Source organism: Leptonychotes weddellii, chromosome 13 (genome assembly GCF_054177405.1).
Source record: "Leptonychotes weddellii isolate Sample4059 chromosome 13, ASM5417740v2, whole genome shotgun sequence".
NCBI classification, from domain to species: Eukaryota; Metazoa; Chordata; class Mammalia; order Carnivora; family Phocidae; genus Leptonychotes; species Leptonychotes weddellii.
In genome coordinates this window covers 58901062-58923717 of record NC_138381.1, presented here as the reverse complement: position 1 = coordinate 58923717, position 22656 = coordinate 58901062, and the positions used below count along the sequence as shown (strand labels likewise).

General features: G+C 47.1%; 1 protein-coding gene across 1 annotated transcript in view; it reads left to right on the top strand.

Annotated features, from left to right (window-relative positions):
- The first annotated feature begins 10194 nt into the window (after nucleotides 1-10194).
- UPB1 (beta-ureidopropionase 1) overlaps nucleotides 10195-22656 on the top strand; it is a 31780-nt gene continuing 19318 nt past the window's right edge. Inside the window, exons 1-3 of the mRNA XM_081801724.1 lie at nucleotides 10195-10383; nucleotides 16978-17149; nucleotides 19145-19232. Coding sequence (XP_081657850.1) covers nucleotides 10280-10383; nucleotides 16978-17149; nucleotides 19145-19232 — 364 coding nt within the window. The 5' untranslated portion in view covers nucleotides 10195-10279. The remainder of the gene's footprint in view (nucleotides 10384-16977; nucleotides 17150-19144; nucleotides 19233-22656) is intronic.

The following is a 22656-nucleotide window of genomic DNA, read 5'->3' as shown; positions in this document are numbered from 1 at the left end:
AGTCTGCAATCTTCCTTCCTTTAATTGGATAATTTTCAGGCTTGTCTTCTCCTTCCGGTTTTTACAACTTCACGCAATCATTTTCTCCTGTGAATATGGTTAATGGTCAATGGTTTCATGGCTAGAGTCTCTAGCACACATATAGCTAGAACTCTCTAGACATCCTTCCATATACTGGTGCAGTGCAACCCTTTATCTACTCTGCTGTTCCAGACAGACTGGCTACTCTGCAATGGTCATCTTTTTCTGCTTGCAGTCTCGCTTTTCCTTTTTTTTTTTTTTTTGGATTGACCTTCCTGTGTCTTCTACACATCCTCTGGCTCAGATGTTTGTTCTCCCACCTCTGGACCTGTGGGGCACTTTCAGTAATGTTATCACCTAATATTATAAACACAGCTATTGTTTATCAAGCACTAACCATGTGCTATGTCTGGAGCCTTATGTATATAATACAAACTACCCAGCTTTTCCTCCTACCCCTTCATAACACACTTCCTGTACTGTATAAAGGCTCTTAGAGGTCCAGCACAGTACCTGGTACATAGCAGGTGCTCAAGGAATTTCTATAGGAGTCATTATTATGATGATGAAAACAAGCACCACAACTTATTCATGTTTCACCCCAGTACCTAGCACAATGTCTGGCACATTCAACACATGTTTACAAAACTAACCAGTGAAGAGAACAAATATTAAACACCTATAAGATCTCTGTGAAGCAAGCTGTACAGCTTGCCACGGACTGCTAAAACTAACTCTTTAGAGTCCAGACAGGAAAAGTACGCAGTTATTAAGTTAGCAGAGATGGAGCTAGGGAGCCCAGAAGCACAGCTCAGAATTCCAGCAGGACACATACTGGGTTCAGGAAGCTCTTGTTGGCTGGTGGCTGTAGAGGCTGAGTACAGAAGATGGGCTTCTTTTTTTTTTTTTTTTTAAAGATTTTATTTATTTATTTGACAGAGAGAGAGACACAGCGAGAGAGGGAACGCAGGGGGAGTGGGAGAGGGAGAAGCAGACTTCCCGCGGAGCAGGGAGCCTGCTGTGGGGCTCGATCCCAGGACCTGGAATCATGACCTGAGCCGAAGGCAGATGCTTAACGACTGAGCCACCCAGGCGCCCCAGAAGATGGGCTTCTATGGATTGCTCTGGCACAGGCCAGTATCAGTTTGGCTCCCCAAGTGTAGATGGCATGGTCAGACCAACTCCCTTAATCGGGCAGAAACCTGGGACTGTAAGAAAGGCTCATGATGATCAAGGGGGCCCTGATTCTTAGAGAATTGAAGCCTCTATCTGCAGCACCCACAGAGATCCAAAGGTGAGGCTCTGGGGCCGTGAGATTTAGCAGCAGGCAGTCCAGGATACAGTGTTAGAGTCTGGCGAGAACTAGCAGGACCTGGGCGCACCTGGGTGGCTCAGTCAGTTGAGCCTCTGACTCTTGGTTTCAGCTCCGGTCATGATCTCAGGATCGTGGGATGGAGTCCCACGTTGGGCTCTGCACTCAGCGGGGAGTCGGCTTGGGATTCTCTCCCTCTCCTTCTCCCTCTGCTCCTCCCCCTGCTGTGCTCTCTCTCTCTCTCTCAAATGAATAAATCAATCTTAAACAACAACAAAAAGAACTAGCAGGGCCCAGCAACCAGAATGAGACTCAAAATCTAGATTCAAGTCTTTGGCAGTGCTAAGTTTGAAAGGTGACAGTGCACTGTGATGGGTTTAAGGAAACAAAATGTAGCTTCCATTACTGAGCTGGAGTGCAAGAAGGCTTAATGCTTCAAATATAGTAGACTAGTTATCCGATCTGGGGCATTCATTCAGGCAGGACTAGCAGCAAGGTTGAGATAGGCAGTAGGACTCAGATGCTGGGACTAAGGGCAGGACTTGCCAGTGGTAAGGTTGTTGGTGGGGCAAAGAACCTGGTACCTTATTACAATACTGCAAGCACTCCGTGATGGATCATTAGCACACACTACAGCCTCTCAGAGCACAAAATCTACTTTGCTTCAGTGAGGATTTCAAGATGCCAGTTATCTAAGGTGCCAAATAAAGTACAGAACACAAATCTGTTTAGCTTGGCTTTACAAATATCTAATTCTTTCTGTATACTTGTTTCACCCTTAGACTGTGTACAGCTGTGTACCTGCTTGGTCTCTTAATCCCCATACAGTGTTTTTTTCCCCTTTTAATAGAGCCCCAACCACTTCCAAGTTGAAATTACTTTTTACAACCACAAACTGGTTGTTTCATCCTCTGATTCTGCGACCAAAACTCCAGTCATCATTAGGTCCTAGAATCTAGGTCCACTCATACGAGCAGTAAAAATGGTCCTTTTCCTTTAAAATCAACCTTACCAAATACTATACTACTTGAGTGCCTGGGTGGCTCAGGTGGTTAAGTGACTGCCTTTGGCTCAGGTCATGATCCCAGAGTCCTGGGATCGAGTCCCACACTGGGCTTCCAGCTCAGCGGGGAGTCTGCTTCTCCCTCTGACCCTCTCCCCTCTAATGCTTTCTCACTCTCTCTCAAGTAAGTAAATAAAATATTAAAAAAAATACAAAACTACTACTAATATTAATAATGAAATCTTCTCATCACCTAGTTCTTCAGTAAAATTACACTTGCTGACTTATACTTTTTCAGACACCAAACTGTCTTGTGTTATTCTATGGTCTGCGTATGGTTCTTTGGATTTGATATGCCTAAGTTGTTGGGGTTTTTTTTGTTGTTGTTCTTATTAAAGCAATATACACAAATCATGGACTATCTGGTTCAACTATCCATCTGATGACTGACTTTCTTCTACAATACTCCCACCAAGTGGTCATCTGGACCATCCTTGAACACCCAGAATGACTGAGAACTCATTGCCTGCAGAGCCAGCCTATTTCATTTTGTACCACCTGTTGAAAATAACTGCTTTGGGTTGAAATATGCCTCCCTGAGTTTCTATCCATTGACTCCAGCTCCTCTCCTTAGGGCCAAATGGAACAACTATAAACCTCTTACATGCGGCCACCTTCAGATATTTGAATAAAATGACAATATTCTTCCTGACTTTGTTTGCTTTGTTTTGCTACATAAATGTTCCCAGTGCCTTTGACTATTTGTTGTTGTTGTTGTTAAATGTTCTCACCAACATTACTCTTTCTTTTCTGGATGTATTCAAGATGATTTATATACCTTGTATCCAACCCAGAGCTAGATAAATTTCAGGTGTGCTTTAGATACTACACCTCTCAATATGCAACCTAAGACCTTAACAGCTTTTTTCGGCAGCCACAACACACTGCTGGCTCACATTGAGCTGAGAGACAACTATCTCTAAATGCCACATGTTTTGCTGCTAAGCCCATTGCATATTTATGTAACTGTTTTGGGAGGAGAAGGAAGTAGAAAAGAAGGTTGGTTTTTTGTTTTGGGTTTTGGTTTTCTTGAGAAGCAGCTTTATTTACCACATTGATATTTCATGAAATTTGGGTCCCAAAAAGTCAACCTGGGATTTTGCATTCCTAATGATACATGAGCCTGTGCTTAGTTGGCTAGCCTAAATGATTAAAAAACTAGTGATGGTTCATGGACTAGATTTCAGCTTCCAAGAGTCAACTTTGCTTTATTTCATGGCCTCAGACTGCAGCCTTCCTCAAAAATTACTCAATGTTCAAAATGCTATTTATCACCAGAAGAACTGGTAGAAAGCGTGTAAACGATTCAGTGCAAAGGCATTATCACCACTGGTAAAATACCTCAAAGATAAATATCCAGTACATTAAGGATGGTGTGTGTGTGTGTGTGTGTGTGTGTGTGTGTGGTTACCCACGGAAATAGTATATTCAAACACCTCTTCCTCAATTAAAAATAATTATCTTACAGAGATAACACTGTATAGATTTTCAAAGATATTTCAACTTATTTGATTCTTTCAAATCAAAGGAAGTGGAATGGGTATTATTATTCTTATTTATAGATAAAGAAACTGAGGTTCAGAAAGGTCATGACTTGTCTATAGTTACATAACCAAAAAGTATAGGACCAGGGTTGAACCCCTAGTTCTTGGATTTCTAGCCCAGTGCAGCTCCCGCTGTACCGTGGCAATCCAAAGTAAGTGTGGACCAGTCCTGGCCTTAAGGCACTAATGTCCAAGAAGCTCTCCTGCAGGTGTCAGGCACATGTGCTCCACTTGCCCTTGCCATCCACATAAAAAAAGGGGGAGGGTCTCAATGAAATCAGTTGTTACAACACTTGAGAGATGTCAAACTCTAGCAATAATAAAACCATAGAATTTATGAGAATTAGCTCAATACCTTTAAATTAAGAGATTAGGGAGCACCTGGGTGGCTCAGTCGTTAAGCATCTGCCTTCGGCTCAGGTCATGATCCCAGGGTCCTGGGATTGAGCCCTGCATTGAGCTCTCTGCTTGGCGGGAAGCCTGCTTCTCCCTCTCCCACTCCCCCTGCTTGTGTTCCTGCTCTCATTATCTCTCTCTCTGCCAAATAAATAAATCTCTAAAAAAAATTTAAGAGATTAGGAAGTGGTATCAAGTAATTTACCTAAAGCTGCAATTACCTAATAGCAAAACCAGGATTAGAACCTGTTTATATACCTGATTCAATGTTCTTTCTGTTACACTGTACTGTTTCTCAAAATACAAGTAGGCAGCTCTTACCTATACCTAGGACTTTCTGAAAACGGGGTCTGAAATGTATTATCTATAACTCAAGAATGTTATGGCCAAGGATGCCACCAAACTCTCAATCCAAGGAAATATGAACCAGGAGGCTAATTAGAGAGAGATGAACCATGACCTATTAAACCGCAACTTCCCAGTAAACAGAGCTGTGCTATATGAAGTAGTCCCCCAGGATGGACTCCTTCCCCCAATATCTATTGTTGTTGAGAGCCACTCAAGGATTTGGACTACTTGTATCCTATATGATCAGCGTGCAGCAAAGACATCTGAGAGTGTTACTGAAAGGAGAGGAACATGAATCTGCCCCAGCCAGTTGTGGTCTTTTTAAAAAGCAGGCTAAATCAGTAGCTACTGAGTCAATGTACATAAAAAGGACTCATCAAGTGACTATAAACATTTATAACTGATGTGGTGTTCAATTTGGTTCAACAATCATTTATTGAGCTCCAGTTATATGCAAAGCTCTGTAGATTCAAAGATATGTCATACCTCTATCCTCAAGAAACTTCACAGATTGAATATTATGGCAACACAGAAGTGGGAATTTAGGTAAGCCTGAAGGAGCCAGGAAAGGCTTTATTGAAGAGATACTTGAATTTAAGGCTTGGGTAAGAACTATCTAAGTGAAGAAGGAGCTGAGCAAAGACAGCGGTGTGAAATGGTATGGAATGTTTGTACAACTGGCAGCAGTTGGACAATACTGGAGCCCAAAGTATAGGGCAGGGAAGAGTGGTAATACGAAATAAGGTCCAGTTAGAGGGCCTTATTCCATGCACTCTTGGACTTCGGACTAAACTAATGGAGTGCCATTGAAGAACAGATCACCCTGGGAACCAAGACCAAGGGGGAATTTGAAGTTGGGAGGCAGAAAGACTGATTATGAGTTGGTTGAAGTAATTTAAGAAATGATGAGAGCCTGTACAAGGAATGTGTAAGTAGCAATAGGAATGCATCAGATAGGTCATATTCCAGAAAAAAAACTAAGGCTGTTGAATGATGTTATCTGAAGGGTGGGGTTTCCTGATCTAAATATCTCTCTCAGGGCCTCTAAGAGTGTGTATGCCTGACACACTATCAGAGGTTCCTTCTGGCAGGATTTGAAGAGGACCTTACTAGACTGGAGTTGATCAATGCATTTCAGTTTTGGTCAACCAATATTAACGTGTATTATGCAAGTTTAATGAGTAAAGAAGGCCTTGAAGGGAAGAACATGCCTAGTCATGAGAGGAGAAGCAAGCAAAACAAGGGATAAAGCAAAACACAAGACAAAACATTCAGGCCACTAAAAAGCAAAGAAACTTCACCATTGACAGACAAAGTCACCATTTTAGCTGGGTTGGCTCTTCGCTGCTACAAAATCCATTTTCAGTCAGCTTGGGTATGCTATTCCAAAACTCCTTCATGTGGGACACTGAAGTCTACATAAGGATAATAATAATAATTATTATAAAATGAACCCTAGCAAATAAAGAAGAACTGTGACTTCTGAACTAAGGGACATCACGTAGGGACAAATTAAGATAGGAATTGGGTCTTTAGAAAGTTGCTTAGAAATCAGGTCACCTCAGATCTTTCCCCCATGACTATCAGTGAAATATTGGCTCCTGTATTTTCATTTCCAGTAAGTGTCATGTTTAACTTGGAAATCTGACAAATACCAAAAACCCCTGCCCCATAGTTCACAGTAGTACTGGGAGGATGAAATGGGACAAAAAGAGGCAAAAGCTTGTGTGTGTTGTAAAGTGCTAAATGACAGTATAAGCAGCCCTCTTGCTCGAAGGAGAAAAGAGAACAGGTGGGATCTCCGCGTCATAGCCTTTGCAAGACTGCTCAGCAATGATTATAAAATTTTAGTTCTTCAAGGCCATAGTACTTTAAACACTTTCCTTAAGAATCAAGATTAACGCACACTGTGAATTTAAAAGTAACACCTAAAAACAGACACTAGTACATTTCTAACAAATGAGCTCTTTCTAATAAATCAGCTTCTATAATGAAACTCTTTTGTCACAAATAAGAATGTTAACAGAGAAATTTATATATGACTAGATTATTAGAATCATATTTTGTTAGAAGTAGGAAAGGCGGGGCGCCTGGGTGGCTCAGTTGGTTAAGCGACTGCCTTCGGCTCAGGTCATGATCCTGGAGTCCCTGGATCGAGTCCCGCATCGGGCTCCCTGCTCAGCAGGGAGTCTGCTTCTCCCTCTGACCCTCCCCCCTCTCATGTGCTCTCTCTCATTCTCTCTCTCTCAAATAAATAAATAAAATCTTTAAAAAAAAAAGAAAAAAGAATTAGGAAAGGCTTAGTTCATCTCTATAAACTGTCTTCCCAGCCTCTTGCCCCTCACCAACCTTTCTTACAACAGGAAAACTGAGATAAAGATTGAACCCAGACGACACTGTAGATTTCCTGTTCCTGGCCTAAGGCTCTCTCTTCTATAAAATAATTTTTAATAAAATATTTCAAATATAAAGAAAAGCATAATAACAAATATCCAGATTTTTAAAATGTTAACATCATATGCTTTGAATCTTTTTTGACAGGAAATGGCACTTTAATGCTTTGAATCTTTTTTTAAAAAGAATTAAAATATTATGTATCAGCCGATGATGCCCATTCCTCTATCCCATTCCCCTACCACCTTCTCCAGAAATAACCACCATATTGAGGTTGGGGTATACTCTATTCTTCCTGTTCATGTTTGTATACACTCAAATGATTATATATCCATAAACCACACCATGTTGCCACAAAACGAGTTGGTGTTCAAAACAAGGAGTCCCTCATTCTAGTACGCTTGCATGCAATTAAAACCTTTGGGGCTTGGCTGGGTATTTCAAAAAGAAACTAGGGCAGAGCTTAAAGTCTTTTTTAATGATTACCATAGAAGGATCTAGTGATGTGTCTTACCATTTAGAGTGAAAAATAAATCTTAGGCAAATATAAAAATTTAAATACAACTTTTTTTTTTAAATCCGTCTCAAGTTAGCACTTCATATTTGTGAAACCCTGGTTTATAATGACCTAGTGTGAATGACCTGTCACGGAACAATAGGGAAAGATGGATTAAGCAATTTAACTAGTAATAATAGTTTCTACTTCTGCTTCAAGATCCAGCTCAAATGTCACCACCTTAATGAATCTGTTCTTGATCCCATCAGAATTAATTCCTTCAACAGTCATTTATTGAGTGCCAGAGCCCTGTAGATACAAAAGTAGATCAGACCCAGTTCCTGCCCAGAGCTCAGAAATAATTACACAATAGTTTTTGATAAATGCTCTAACAGAGGTATCCATAAAGGGTTAGTGAAATCTATACTTTTCCTGGACCAATTGGAGAAGACAATACAGAGGAGGCGATATTTGAGATGCATCTTGCAGGATGAGTAGGAGCTCACAAAACAGAAGATAAAAGGTCATTCCAGGTAGGGAGACATTGAATGAGAGGGTACAAAGGATGGTAAGATATCAGTTTTAGAAAGATAACTAAGGATAGACATCAGAGGTATAGGGATAAGTTAGAAGACTAACAACAATTCAAGCAAAAGATATGATTATAGGCATGAGGTGGGAGGGGGAAGGATTTTAACAAAATTTGGGAGATAAATTCAGCAGAATTTGATGCTTCCTTGGAGGGAAAGAAAGAACGTGGAGTTGGGGATGACTCTCAAAGGCTTGGCAAAATGAGTGGGCAGTGAGGCCATTAACTAAAATAGGAAATACCATACAAAAGATAATAACAGGCCTGGGGTTGGGGGGTCAAGTTTCCTTTGAGGCACTTAGAGTTAGCAATGAGAACTCTTCCTTGGGCCTTCAACAATTTCCTTTTCTAGGCCAAAAATCACCCCTTCCTCTGAATTCCATAGCATAATGTATACCTTTTCCACATCAGATATTTAAATCTGCTGTATCTATAAGTATTTACAAGTTTGTCCCTACCTTAAACCAAGAAGAAAAAGTACTAGGTCTTGTTCTCTGCGTCTTGTCCTTATCTCAGAGCCTTAACATACAAAAAGCCTCAGCCAAAGTTTGCATTCTTGAAAAGGGAGCTCCATCAGATACTAGAAGCAGTCGGTTAACATTTATCAAAACAATGGCCAAAACTTGTGAGTTATTGACTTATATAAAATATCTAAAGCATTTGGTCTACAGCATCTGCTTTTAGATCCTTTTGTGCTTATCTTATCTTACTTTTTTATTTTTTAAGTAGGCTCCACGCTCAGCGGGGAGCCCAACGCGGGGCTTGACCTGACGGCCCTAAGATCAAGACCTGAACTGAGCTAAAAGTCGGATGCACAACCAACTAAGCCACGGGGGCAACCCTATCTTATCTTACTTTTAAACAAACCTGCAAGGTAGTTGTATTCCTATTTTACAGATAAAGCAACAGGTCAGAGTGTCTGAATAACTTTCCTGGAGTCACAAGGTTTGCAAGTTGCTTAACCAAGATTTGGGCCGACTGGTTTCTTCTCAGAGTTAAGCTTCTCTGTTCTAATGCTCAGTTGGGCTGAAAAGTAGATCTTTGGCTCCTGAGGGGGTAGCACTCTCTGGTTCGGCGGGAACTGCGAGAGGGGCCTCACCCCTATCATCTCATTGAGTCTAAAGCGCCCCCCTCCCAGCAAAGTGCCCATGCGGGCACATCCACTGCAGACGGCAGAGCTGAGAGGGGGCCCAAGGGCCCGGAGGGTGAGCTCCCTGCCCGGGGACCCAGCATTTTGCGGTATTCACTCCACGAAAGCGCATGGGATCACGTGGCCCTTCGCTCAGATGAAGCGCTGGCCAGGCTCCAACCCCGAAGCCCGGAGTGGGCGCGTGCGGCCAGAGCCTCCCAGCCTGGCCCCGCCGGGGATGGGGGGCGGGGTGGGCCGGGGCGGGGGAAGCCATAAGTTCTCACAAATAGGGGCACTGGAAAACGGTGGTGCAGTTACTGCCCTTGGGACACTGAAACTCGTCCCGTACCTTCCTCCGCAGTCCCGTGCGGCGCGCCGGCCCGGCCGGCAGCCCCGGTTCCGCCGACCGGAGACCGAGGTCGGGGCGGGGAGAAGCCCTGCCCACTGGCTGCGGCGGGAACCGGCCCCACGACGGTGCGACCGAGCGGGCCAGGCATTTACCTCAGACCGCGCCGCTGGCCCCCGGAGGCTGCGCCCAGGGCTCCCTCACCGCCTCTCCGGGTTCTCGGTCCCGCCCGACACCTCCGGCCAGGAACCGGAGGGCGAGGGAGAGTGAGAGGGTAACAGAACGCTTCTGGGGACCGGCGCGAGAGCCTCCAAAGGCCGCAAGTATGGAGCAGCAGCCGCCCCGGGCGTGCAGCTGAGGCGCGAGGGCTCGGGGCAGTCCCGCCCGTGGAAGGGGCGTGTCCTGGCGCGTGCGGAAGGAGGCGCGAAGGGCAAGGGGCGGTCCCCCCCGCGAAGCCTTGGAAGGCGCGAGGAGGGGGCGTGCCTCACGTGAGCCCTCCAGGGGCCGGAGGTGCGCGGGTAGAGAGGAGAGCGCGTGCGCGGACCTGGTTGTTGGCTCCTCCTTCTCCTCTTTCTGGGGGCAAAGGGTAGGCAGTATTAGTCTGGACATCAGCGCCTCATCCGCACTTGCAGACTCCAGCCATGGCGGGGCCTGAATGGGAGTCCCTGGAGCAATGTTTGGAGAAGCACCTGCCACCCGCAGACTTGAGGGAGGTGAAACGCATTCTCTATGGCAAGGAAACCAGGTCTGGGGCCCAGAGGCTCGGGTGGGGAGACCTTGGGGCCAGCGAGTGTGGGTCTGGGGAACCAGGGAGAGTGCTTCAGGATCTGAAGGGTTCTGAGGGGGCCATGAAGATCGGAGTTGGTGAGCAGAGGCCCTAGGAGATCTAGATGTGATGGCTCTGGGCCTCAGGGGTTCCCCAGCCCCCGAGTGACCTTTACAAGCCAGTTCTCCCCTTGTTGCCCAGAACTCGGAAGGGGAAAAGAACCTGGAAGGGAAAGGACAGTTTTGCTCTCTGTCGCTTTCCCTGTGGCCACCCAGCTCTCTTTACCTACTTCCAGTGACCAGCTTCCTCCCCAGAGGCAGGCCTATGCTCTGGGGGTCTGTCTGGGTCAGTGCTTCCAGCCAGAGCCCCTAGCAAGTCACCTGACTGTCCAGGCCCAGCCCTTACTTCCTGCACTGACTGGGCCTCTGGCAGATCCCCGAGGTAGAGGCTGGCTGAATCTGGTTAGAGTAGGAATCTTTCCCATTGGCAAGGCCCAGGAGTTAGTTACCACACTTAGTGCAAATGTTTTTCCACTCGCAGCCAGTCGTATGCATCACTAGGACATTCTGAGGTTAGTGCACTGCTGGACACTGGGTATACAAAGCTGGAAGACATTTTCACTCTTGGTTCTCTTCAATCCACTTTTCTCCAAGCAACCCAAAGATGTAAATCATATCTTGTTGCTCCTTTGCCTAAAACTCTTTGAAGGAGGGGCACCTGGGTGGCTCAGTCGGTTAAGCATCTGCCTTTGGCTCAGGTCATGATCCTGGGGTCCTGGGATCCAGCCCCTGGTTGGGCTTCCTGCTCAGCGCGGAGCTTGCTTCTTCCCCTCCCTCGGGCCCCCCCACCTTGTGTGTGCATGCTCTCTCTCTCAAATAATGGATGGAATCTTTAAAAAAAATAAAAAACTCTGAAGGATTCCCATGGCTCTTAGAATGAAATCCAAACTCTGAACCCATGCAGCTTCTGACTTAATCTCCTTCCACTTCCTTGCCCACTGGTGGGCTCCCCGCCCCCCAAGCCAGACTGTGCACTTCCTGACCTTGTGGCAGTGACCTTGAGGCAGGAAACTGATAAACCTGAAACTCAAGGGTGTTGATTGGGTCAGTGGTTCCCAGCCACTGGCTGCAGTGGAGTTACTGCAGGGAGGCCAGATCTCAGATCTAAGAGGACATAAAGTGAACTTCACCATCCGCTAGTGAACAGGGCTAGTGGATGGTAAAGGTAGAACAACTGCCTTTGGGGGTAGGAGTGGTACAGAACTCTGTTGAAAAGGGCTCTTCATACCCAAAGAGGGATACCTGGGACTGGATGACCTTCAAGGTCCCTCCAGTGAAATCATGCTGACCTACTACTTACCACCATACCTGTCAAGAGGGAAGCGTCTTAGAGTTGAAGGTGTTGAAGGTGTCTTAAAGGAAGGGTCTCAGGATGGGAATAGGTTTGTTTTGTTTTTAAGGATGAGGTGGGCATATTCTTCTGGGAACAGAAATGGAGAGAGTTTGTGGTGTCAGAGAGAGGTAAAGCACAAGAGTCTTAGGAAAAGAGAAACAAGTTTCTCATGTAAGTGACTGGCTGAGGCACATTCTAGAGACTGGGATAAGGACAACCTTGCAAGAGGGACCTTATGTGAGCATTTGGATCTCTCCAGAGTGGGGAGGAATTATAATGGGTGGTAAAATGAGAGCCAACACCCATTGGCCAGTGATGACTGGGCCTCATTGAAGGGCTTGGCTTATAGTAACTGTTCATGAAAGGCTCTCTTCCACTCAGCACTGAGGCCTTCCAGGCTTTACCTCTAGGGTATTATCCTTTGTACTTGCTCAGTCCTTGCAATTGGATGGGATTTGGCTATGCACATGACTGTGAACTGAAGATGGAAAATCATTAGTCATTTAAAAACCTTCTCCCACTTAAACCCCTGCTCACTCCTTATAGCCTGACTGACATGGCCACCTCTGTGAAGGCCTGGTGGAGCCCGAGTCCTCAGCCCCTCCCTCAGGACTCCTGACTGCATTCCACACAAGACCACCTTCTCTCCTGATTAATTGCTGTGCCAAGCACAAAGACGATGCTTAATAAGTGTATGTCAAGTGAATGAGCTAAATGGGCTTTTGCCTAGGCCAGGCAGATGAAATCCTCAAAGAGCATGGACTCTCAATTTTAAGACAGCCAAAACCAAGAAGCATTTATTCATTCAACAAACATTTAGTGCATGTTTATTTTTGTCCTGGGCACTAGGAGTACATGGTTCCCCCCTTGGAGGGGCTTTCCGCCTTTTGATGGTTGCCATACACGGTGAGATAAGGATGCAAGGAGAGCTGGAGAGAGTGTACATGAACAGAGGTGGAGGTGAAGGAGATGGAGAAGTTGGTTTGGAGACAGGAAGGGCTCAGGTACTCCGGGTCATGGCCCAGACACCAGGGAGCATGCTCATTCAGGGACTGCATGTGTAGAATGCTGTGGGGAGGAGGCAAAAGTAGGCACGGTAGGCCCAGGGATTCTGTACACCATGCTAAGGGAGCGGGACCTGTCCTAATGGTGGTGGGAGTCTTTAAAGAATTTGAAAAGAACAGGTGAAAGATGAGGAGGCCTAAAGTAACAGAGTGCCTGGGAGCCAAGAAGAGGAAGGGTTCCAGAGGTCTTGGGAGGTCAGCAAGCGGTGCGGATAGCCAACACAGCAGAGGAGGCAGATTGGGTGGCTGGTTCATTCATCTAATGAGGAGCAGCTTTGGGGAAGTCTGATGAGTTGAATTGGGGATGCTGTCCAGTTTCCTAGGGCTGCTGGAACAAATTACCACACACTGGTGGCTTAAACCAAAAGAAATTTATTCTCACAGTCCTGAAGACCAGATGTACAAAATCAGGGTGTCAGCAGGGCCACACTTCTCCAGAGGCTCTGGGGGAGAATCCTTCCTTGCCTTCTCTAGTTTCTGGTGGCTTCTGGCATCCCTTAGCTTGTGGCAGCATCACCCCAATCTCTGCCTCTGTCTTTACATGGCCTTCTCTTCCCCCTGACTCTCCCCTGGGCATCTCTTATAAGAATACTGGTCACTAGATTTAGGGCTTGCCTGGATAATCCAGGATGATCTTATCTTGAGATCTTTAATTACATCTGCAAATGTCCTTTTTCCAAATAAGGTCTCATTCACAGGTTCTGGGTATTAGGATGTGGATATATCTTTTGGGGAGCCTCAGTTCAACCCACTACAGGAATTGTGCAGAGGTGGTCCTCACTGGGGGAGGCTGGGCTTGGGACTGTCCTCATTGCAGGCGGAAGAGTGCGTACAGAGTGGGACAGGCCCAAGGAGGGATTCAGGAGAACCTGCTGTTAAAAAAAAAATCAGAGGAAGTGGAGACTTTGCATGGTACTCCAGAGGTGAGGAAGTAGGGATCAGGGGCCCTAGGGCAAGTATCAAGGACAGCAAGCAGGATAGGGACAGAGTGTCAAATGGTATAGGGAGGTCTAGAAGGATGAAGACAGGAGTGTGAGTCTCTCCCATTGCTAAAGCCAACCAGAAGGCTGGTGGCAATTCAGAGTGGGGGAGTGGGCCCCAGGGAATAGGGGGCTGAGGAAGGTGTGAGAGGTGAAGGCTTTGGGGAAGCTTCCTATGAAGGGGAGGTGAGGAGAGCAAGTGAGGTAACAAGAGGGACCTGTGGAGTGTTTCCTTTTTTTCTCTGTTATTTATTTTTTTAATGGGAAAGATTTAAATAGCTTTTTTTTTTTGAGAGAGCATGAGCAGGGGGAGGGGCAGAGGGAGAGGGAGAAGCTGACTCCCCACTGAGTGCAGAGCCTGGGGTGGGGCTCAGTCCCAGGATGCTGAGATCATGACCGGAGCCAAAGTCAGGAGCTTAACCAACTGAGCCACCCAGGTGCCCCTCAAATAGCTTTAATGGTGGATGTGATAGGTCTGTAGGAGACAGGGAGAAATGTCCAAGTTATGCATATTGTTAAGTAAGAAAGGCAAGTGGAGAGCAGAATATACAGAAGGACACCAATGTAGTTTACACACTTATAGGAAAATGTTGGAAAAATACCTACAACATTATTAAGAGGGGTTGTCTCTGAGATTCGGGACTGGAGCTGAGGGGCGTGATGGAGAGGGGAATTCAGTTTTCATTTGATATCCTTTCCACTGTTTGATTTTTTTCTCCCAACGAGCGTGTGTTTCTTTTGTAGCAAAGCTCTAGTTTAATTATTTAAAACGCTGATGGTAAAGAGCTATTAGAGAAGAAAGATGAAGTTCTAGAAGCTAGAGGTTGCAGAGGAGGCAGGAGCTGGGCTCCCTCAGACGAGGTCTGCCTTGACCCTGGTGGGGGAGGTGGGGCCAGGAGGGTATGTTGGAGCCAGAGCAGGAAATGATGGGCTCTCCTCCTTGACATTAGAGGTGAGGCCATGTGGGGCCTTAATATCAGGATAAGGGGCGGAAGGGCAGAAGGCCGACTATGGGGACCAAGGGAGGGTTTCCGGCAGCATGGAGCCCTTCTGAGGTTGTGGTTCATCTACTGGTCTCTGCCTCACCCCCCTGCTGGGCCATAGCCAGTCTATATCCCACCACATCCCTATGCCAAGCCTTTCATGGGCACAGTACTTGTTTATGGAATGGGGCTCAAGGGTCTGTTGGGGTCTCCCAGACTAAGTGGGGCAGGACATGGTGATGGACCACTTGGATAACCAGAAGGTAGGGGTGACTAGACAACCTGAGGGTGGCTCTCTCTGTGTGAGGATATAGTGGCCTGGCCTGTGCCATCTCAAGCCTAGGAGAATGAGTGTCTGCAGGGAACTGGGTGTGGGAGGGATGGAGGCAGCACTCAACATAGTGACAAGGCAGGGAGGCTGCACATCACAGAATAACGGGGCTCATGGTGATGGAAAGATGGGGAGAGCCAACAGCTGTGGGCATCGGATGAGGAAAGACAGCCAGAGACTGAGGGACATCTGTCATCCAGGTGACGGCTACAGGTGGGCTTGCAAAGGTGAGACAAGATCTCTTTGATCTGCTCTCTTCCTGGGATGAGACCCAGATGGAGGACAGGCCTGCCAACAGGTCTCCCAAAGAACGGTCCTGCTCCCCCGCCTGAGGGCCTGAGGGGAAACAGACACACAGAGCCCTTCTCCTTTTTCTCCTGTCCTCCATGGTGACTTGTCGTGGGGCTGAGGGCTGTAGTGGGGGGAGCCCTCTGCTTGAGGGCAGGAGGACTGTGTCTGAGGCAATCACGGCAAGGGGAGGTGCGGTGTGGGCAATGCTGCTATTTCTAACCTGCTAAAGTGAACGGAACCCTGACTAGTTGAAAAGCAAGCTGATTGTCAGGGGTGGAACCCAACTTGGAGCTGTCAGGGCCGTCACATGGAAACCGCCTGGCAGGGGGCGGCGACAGGGGGCTTGGGCTGACAGGGCTGTGATTTTGAAAGAAACGTCTTTAAGAAAGTGATTTAAAGTAGGAGAGAAATATTATTATTAGATAATGGCTGTCAGATTATTTTTTGATGTGTTCTCTGAGTATTTCATAACCATCTCGCCCCTAGATGGTAAGGCCTTCCTGGCCAGAGGCCATGTCCCGTGCACCTGCCGGTTTCACCTCAGTGCACGGCATCCAACAAGCATCAGGAGGTGTTTGCCGTTTGGCCAGTGGTCACTTAGGTGGAAGGTTTTATAAATAATCCATTTGCCTTTGTTAATAAACCACAAACCAGGATGAGCGCCTGCACCTTTGGTCTGGACACCTGGGTCCCACCAGGCCCCCCAGCACCGGGCATAGGACTGCCCCTGGCGGGAGCAGCAACACGACAGGGGGGAGGGGCTCACCGGAGACCTGTAACCCTTAGTGGCGAATGGTCACAGGACCCCCCCTCATGCTATCAGTCCCGGCCCCTCTACCCAGCCATCTCCTAAGCCCTGTCCTCAGCAGTCGCTCCTGTCTTATCACAGCCTGCCCCACCCTGCAGGTTCAGCAGAGCCCTCTGATTCTAGTCCACATTTTTTTTTTAAAGATTTTATTTATTTATTTGAGAGAGAGAGAATGAGAGAGAGAGCATGAGGGGGGGAGGGTCAGAGGGAGAAGCAGACTCCCCGCTGAGCAGGGAGCCCGATGTGGGACTCGATCCCGGGACTCCAGGATCATGACCTGAGCCAAAGGCAGTCGCCTAACCAACTGAGCCAGCCAGGCGCCCCACAAACATTTTTGGAAATCCATTGCCTCTCTTCTGTGCTGACTGCTGAGACTTTAATCTCCACCCTGAGGTCAGCAGCTCTAAAACATCAACCTCTTGACCAGTCACCCTACAGCCCCCCTCCCTGCTCCCCGGCTTTGCCAGGCCTGACCCCGGCACCTCCCTGGTGAAGCCCATACTCAGTGTAGTGTCCGTTCTCCACCAGGCAGGGCCCCCCGCTCCTCCCGGCCCCCGCTCCAGCTTCCCACGAGTGGGCCCTGGCACTAGGTTGCTCTGTGTGCCTCCTTGCCAGATGCCCCCGCCTCCTCTCTACCTGATGGGTGACTACAGGGCGGTTGGAGGGGAATTTTCAACTCAGCAGACCTCATGCAAATCGTTTCCCATCTTTCCTGCCCACTTAGGAAGCTTGATCTGCCCAGCAGGGCTTTTGAAGCCGCCTCCGAAGGGGACTTTGAGCTGCAGGGGTATGCCTTTGAGGCCGCAGAGGAGCAGCTGAGACCACCTCGGACCGTGCGTGTGGGGCTTGTTCAGAACAGAACTCCCCTGCCTGCAGATGCCCCTGTGGCAAAACAGGTGCAGCCTCTTTTGACCATAAATACATAAACGGAGCAGTTGGCCCGCTCTGTGTTTTGAACACGTCCACAGTCCCCAGGTGGCCACTCACTGCAAATCCATAGGCACCACGAGTGGTCATCTAGATGCTTCTGCCCTGGCCACCCCCCTTCCCTGTAGCCCGCATCTCTGGCTCTTCTTTCTTGTCTGGCTCCTGCCCTCTCTTTGCCTTCTTGCTCCTCAGTTTTTCTCACCTTCCCCTCCACGTCCTCTCCTGCGATTGATCTGAAGTTCCATTTCTCAGTGGGGAGGGTGCCCTTTGTCTGGCTCAAGCTCTCTCTGGAACTCTGCCTCTCAGTCTTTTGCCAGAAGGGTACCTGCTAGCACACGCCGGTCAGGACCTGTCTGTCCATCCGTGATCCTGTGGGTGGGGACTCACCAAACTCAGATGTCTGTCAGCTGATGGTGCCTCAGGGTGCGGGAATATGATATGCATTCCCTAATGACCTTACGGTTAGTATAAATGTGACAGCATTCTTGTATGTCCCTAAAGAAATATGTTGTCACAGACACAGGCGATTTGTGGTCTACACTTCTTCACAGCATTCCTCTAGCTGCTCAAACTTTTAAGGCTTTCTCTGCAGAGGTTTCCTGGGGATACAGCATGCCTCAGAACTCCTAGGGATTCTCGAGAAAAGGTCAATTGGATTCCAGGTCAGGTTCTGCATCATCTTTCTCTTTGGTCCTTCTGCTTTTGTTGGATTAAAAGATTTCTGGTTCTCAGGTCACTTTTTGTCTCTGGATTAATTGACTGTGAGTATGTTTCCTCAACCATCCCAGATTGTCGGGGGCAGGGACACTGTTCTCACCCCCACGGCACCTAGGAGCACACTCGGCACACTGTCAGCACCTAGCAAATACCCATGGAGCCTTGGTGTGTAGTCTTGAAGGGGAGAGACAGCATCGTGAAGAGTTGTTGCTCTCTGGGTTTTCGGCCTGGTTCTTCGGGTCTTTCTCTGAACAGACGTTCCAAACATCTCCTGGGGGCCAGGCATTGTGCTGAGGACACCAAGAAGGTGAAGACAACTTTCCTCCTGCCCCTAAGGAGCTCGTGGGGTAATGGAGTGACAGACAGTGGGGAACACAACAGCACAATGGGAACAGCGCCACCATAGGGACCTACCAGGGCATGCTGAGGCACCTCTTGATGCTCAGCCTTTTGCTGGGAGAGTCACTCCTCTGTGGGTGACGTATGACATGAATAACACATCCAGGGAAGATTGGGTGGAGTGGGGAAGTTACATTCCTGAAGGAGGACACACCTGGAAAATGGGATCCATTCATTCAATGATAAGATACACACAGGAAAATGGAAGTGGCAGGACAAGTCATACCGGAAGCCTTGAGTACAGGATGGTAGAAAGTGGACTCTGTCCTGAGGCAAAAGGAGCAGTTAGCCCAGGGGATGGCCAAAGTGTGCACTGGGTGTGGTCCCCTCTTGCAGTAAATAGCAGATAAGCTTATACACTCCTCTGTGCAACCCTTTGGGGCAGATGATGTTCTCCCTATTCTCCAGGTGAAGAAACTGAGGCTCTGAAAGGCAGCATTGAGTGTGTGGGACCCTAGAGCCTCTGCACCTCCACCTTTTATTTATTTGTTTATTTAGAGCTTGCGGGGGAGGGGTAGTGGGCAGAGGAAGAGAATCTCAGGCAGACTCCACTGAGTGCAGAGCCTGACGCGGGGCTGGATCCCACAACTCTGAAATCATGACCAGAGCCAAAACCAAGAGTCAGAAGCTCAACTGACTCTTCCACCCAGGGCACCCCATGCACCTTCACCTTTTACTGCAGATTTTGGACTTTATTCGAGTAGGATGTATCAGAACCTCCCCACCTTCCTCACCCTCTTGCCGCTGCCTAGGTGGGGGGTTGTTCCTCGTCCTTGGGGATGAGTTCTGAAAATAGTCTCAACCAACAGAAGAGAGTAGGTTCTAATCCTTGCTTTTTGAATTGCCAGGTCACTGCGCTTCACAGACGCATAGAATCCATCGCAGAGGTGGCCGCTGTGTGCAGAGTGAACATCATCTGTTTCCAGGAAGCATGGAGTAAGTCTCTCCTGGGGCGCTTTCTCTGCTGCCTTCAGATAATAGTGTATTATCTCCATGTCACCAAGAGGACTACTTGACTTTTTAAAAAATCTCTTCTTCTCTCATCTATAGAAAGATTCTTTTGTCAACGACACCAGAAAGCCAGGAATCCTGGCCTCCACACTCCCCAGTCTGTTGTCTGGTCCTGCCAGTTCTTCTTCCCAAAGGGTCCTGAACCCATTCAGTTGCTCCTAACCACCTTCTCACCACTGCCCTGGCCCGAGGTGCCACCAGCTTACACCTGGCTTCTGTATTTGCTTCCAGCTGGTCTCCCTGCACTCTCCACTTTGGCCCCTTCTAACTGCTCTTCATGCCTTCTAGGAAAGATCTTTACAAAACTCAACTCTGTACTGCTTAGTCTGTTCCTTCCACCTCCTCTGCGGCCTCATCTCGGCTGGGCTCTCCTCTGACCTCCTGGATCCTTCACTGCCCTATGGCACCCTCTCCCTCCTCCCAGGCCACTGCAGCAGCTGCTCCCTCTGGCCTGGCCTTCATCCCCCTCGCCCTCCCCTCCCCCTCTCCTTGCCTTTTAGACCCCGTCTAGCCTTCAAATAGAAGCTCAGAGCCCACCTCCCTATCTCAAGGTATGTCCCTGTAACGTACCCCTGGTACCATATACCTTTATTTTCTTTTTATCAAAGTTCTACATGCTTGTGGTTGGGAGTCAAATGGTCTATAAGGTCTGTTACCAAAAACTAGCTGTCCTCCTCCCCAGAGGCAACCACCTTCTACTCTTGGCTGGTTCTTTGGGAATCTACCTTTGTGTTGCTGCTTCCTGATTGTTCAGTTTCATACCATCTATTAACTTCCCACTGTGGAAGAAGACAGCATTAGTCCCTTGCCTCCTCTGCCCACTCTGTTCACACATACCCTTCTTACCTTCCATCCATTCTCTGCCAAGCCATTTTGTAGACTTAGATTTCTTTTCCTGAATCACTTTCTGTTTTCCCCAGAATTTGCTTTGTTTTCTGTACACCTACCCCAAATTCTACCCCAAACTTATTTCCAGCTTCCTAAATCCTCTTGGGAGGTTTAGACGTGTGAAGCTGTCTGTTGGTTCCATCTCCTTTTTTTTCAATTGTAAGTTTTCATTTTAATTCCAGTTAGTTAACATACAGTGTTATGTTCGTTTCAGGTGTACAATATAGTGATTCAGCAGTTCCGTATATTACCCGGTGCTCATCACAAGTGCTCTTCTTAATCCCCATCAACTATTTCCCCCATACCCCCTACCTGGTTCCATCTCCTTGAAGGAGTAAGTCCCCAGAGCCTTCTGACTGCTCTAGTCTGATTAGTTGCCCCCTCTGCTGGCTGCACAGCTGTCATCCTGGGATTTCCCTTCACCATCATGCTGGGGAGTTCCTTTATCTTGCTCTTGTGTTTCTTCTATCCCCCATCTTCCTCTTTCTTGCTTTTCTCCCTCTTTTTGGTTGAGTAGTTTTCTGAGAAAGAACACATAGGAGGTAACCTTTTTGAGACCTTGCGTATCTGAAAATATGTTCCTCCTACAACTAGCTCGATAGTTTGGTTGGGTATTGAATTCTAGGTTAGAAATAATTTTCCTTCGGAAGTTTGAGCACATGGCTCCATTGTCTCCTGGCTTTGAGTGTTGTTGACTAGTCTAAAGCCCTTTTGACTGATGACCCATTGCATATGATCTGTTTCTTTTTCTCTAGAAGGTTGTAGAATTTTCTCTAATGCTTTGAAGTTTCATAATGATATGCCATTGTGTGTACCTGTTTTATTTTTTTCATTAAGTCATCAAATATTTATTAAGCATCTACTATATGCTGGGTGCCGCCATAGGTCCTTGAGATAGAGCAGCAAACCAAAAAGAGAGACACCTCTGCCCTTAGGGTGCTTCTTGTGGGGAGTGGGGAGACAGTACATAATGTGTGTGTATCTATTTTAATCCATTATTCCAGGAACTCATTGGGTTCCTCTAGGCTAGAAATCTGGGTCCTTCAGATCTACTGTTCATTAGTGATTTTCTCCCCTCTTTTTTCTTTCCTCTCTTCCTGATATTCCTACTATTAGGATGTTAGAACCCTGGGCTAGATCCCTAATTTTCTTAAGTATTTCCTCCTATTTTTCATCTTTGTCTTTTTGCTCAGTTTTCTGGTAGATTTTATCTTGATTTGCCATTCAGTCTTTTGTTTCTGCTGTCATATTTTGAATTTACAAGAGTTCTTTTGGTCTGTAAGTTCCTGTTTTATGACATCCTGTTCTTATTTTATAATCGCAGTACTTTCTCTTGTCTCTGAGGATGTTAGGTAGCATTTTTTTTTCTCCTTGCACGTTTCCTACTTACTCCAAATTGGTCTTTTTTCCCCAGCTGCTTATATTTTAAGAATTGGGGGTTAAAAAGCTGATTGCAAACTCTGAGTTTGTGGGAAGAGCTCCTTCCCACTGAGCTTCATGAGAGGGTGACTTGGTTTAGCTGTTTATTAGCTATTCCTTCATAGTAGTGTCTTTGGGTCATTCTTTTCAGGCTGGTCAGAGTCCCCAGAGAAGATTCTTCTTACCTCCTGCCAAGAAGAGAAGGAGGATAGGGGTCCAGTGTGCCAATGTTTACTGAATGCCTCTGTTTTTGACACTCTACTCGTCTTCATCTGTCCTGGCTTCCCCAAGGCCAGAGGCCTTCTGTTTAAGCACCTCCAGAGAATGAGCCTCTAGCCTTCTGCTGGGGTGGGAGGGACTCATGGCAGCCTTGTGTAGTAGAGGAGGGATCTGGACTTCTGACTGCTTTTTAAGCAGACTTTTGACCAATTTTTGTTTGTTACCCCTCGCTGCTTCCCCACCTTCAGAGCCCAATGGTACCTCTGACTCCTCAACTTTCTAAGGGTGTATGGTGGAGAACAGTATATGGCTTCCTCTACTGCTGGAAGCCTGAATTTTCTGGGTCTATCTATCACAATATCTACCCTCATCCCTTGGCTCTCCAGCCTCCCGTATTCTGTTGCTGTTGTCCTTTTCTCAGTGCTTCATCCTCATGGGTTTGTACCTTTGCATAAAAGTCCCTTTACTGTCATTTGGTGCGGCTACAGAAAAGAGCAAAGGCGTGCATCCGGTCTGCCATCTGTACCCAGAAGTTCATCTCATTTTCCATGTTCCCAGTTACTTATACTTTCACTCATTTGGGCAACACTTTTGATTTGTCTGCCTCTTCCATTAGACCATAAACTCCATGAGGTCATTGTGTGGTGTTAGTTTATTTTTCCCATTCTAATTATCACCCCCTTTTTTAAAAAATTTTTTATTGTTATGTTAATCACCATACATTACATCATTAGTTTTAGATGTAGTGTTCCGTGATTCATTGTTTGTGCATAACACCCAGTGCTCCATGCAGAATGTGCCCTCTGTAATACCCATCACCAGG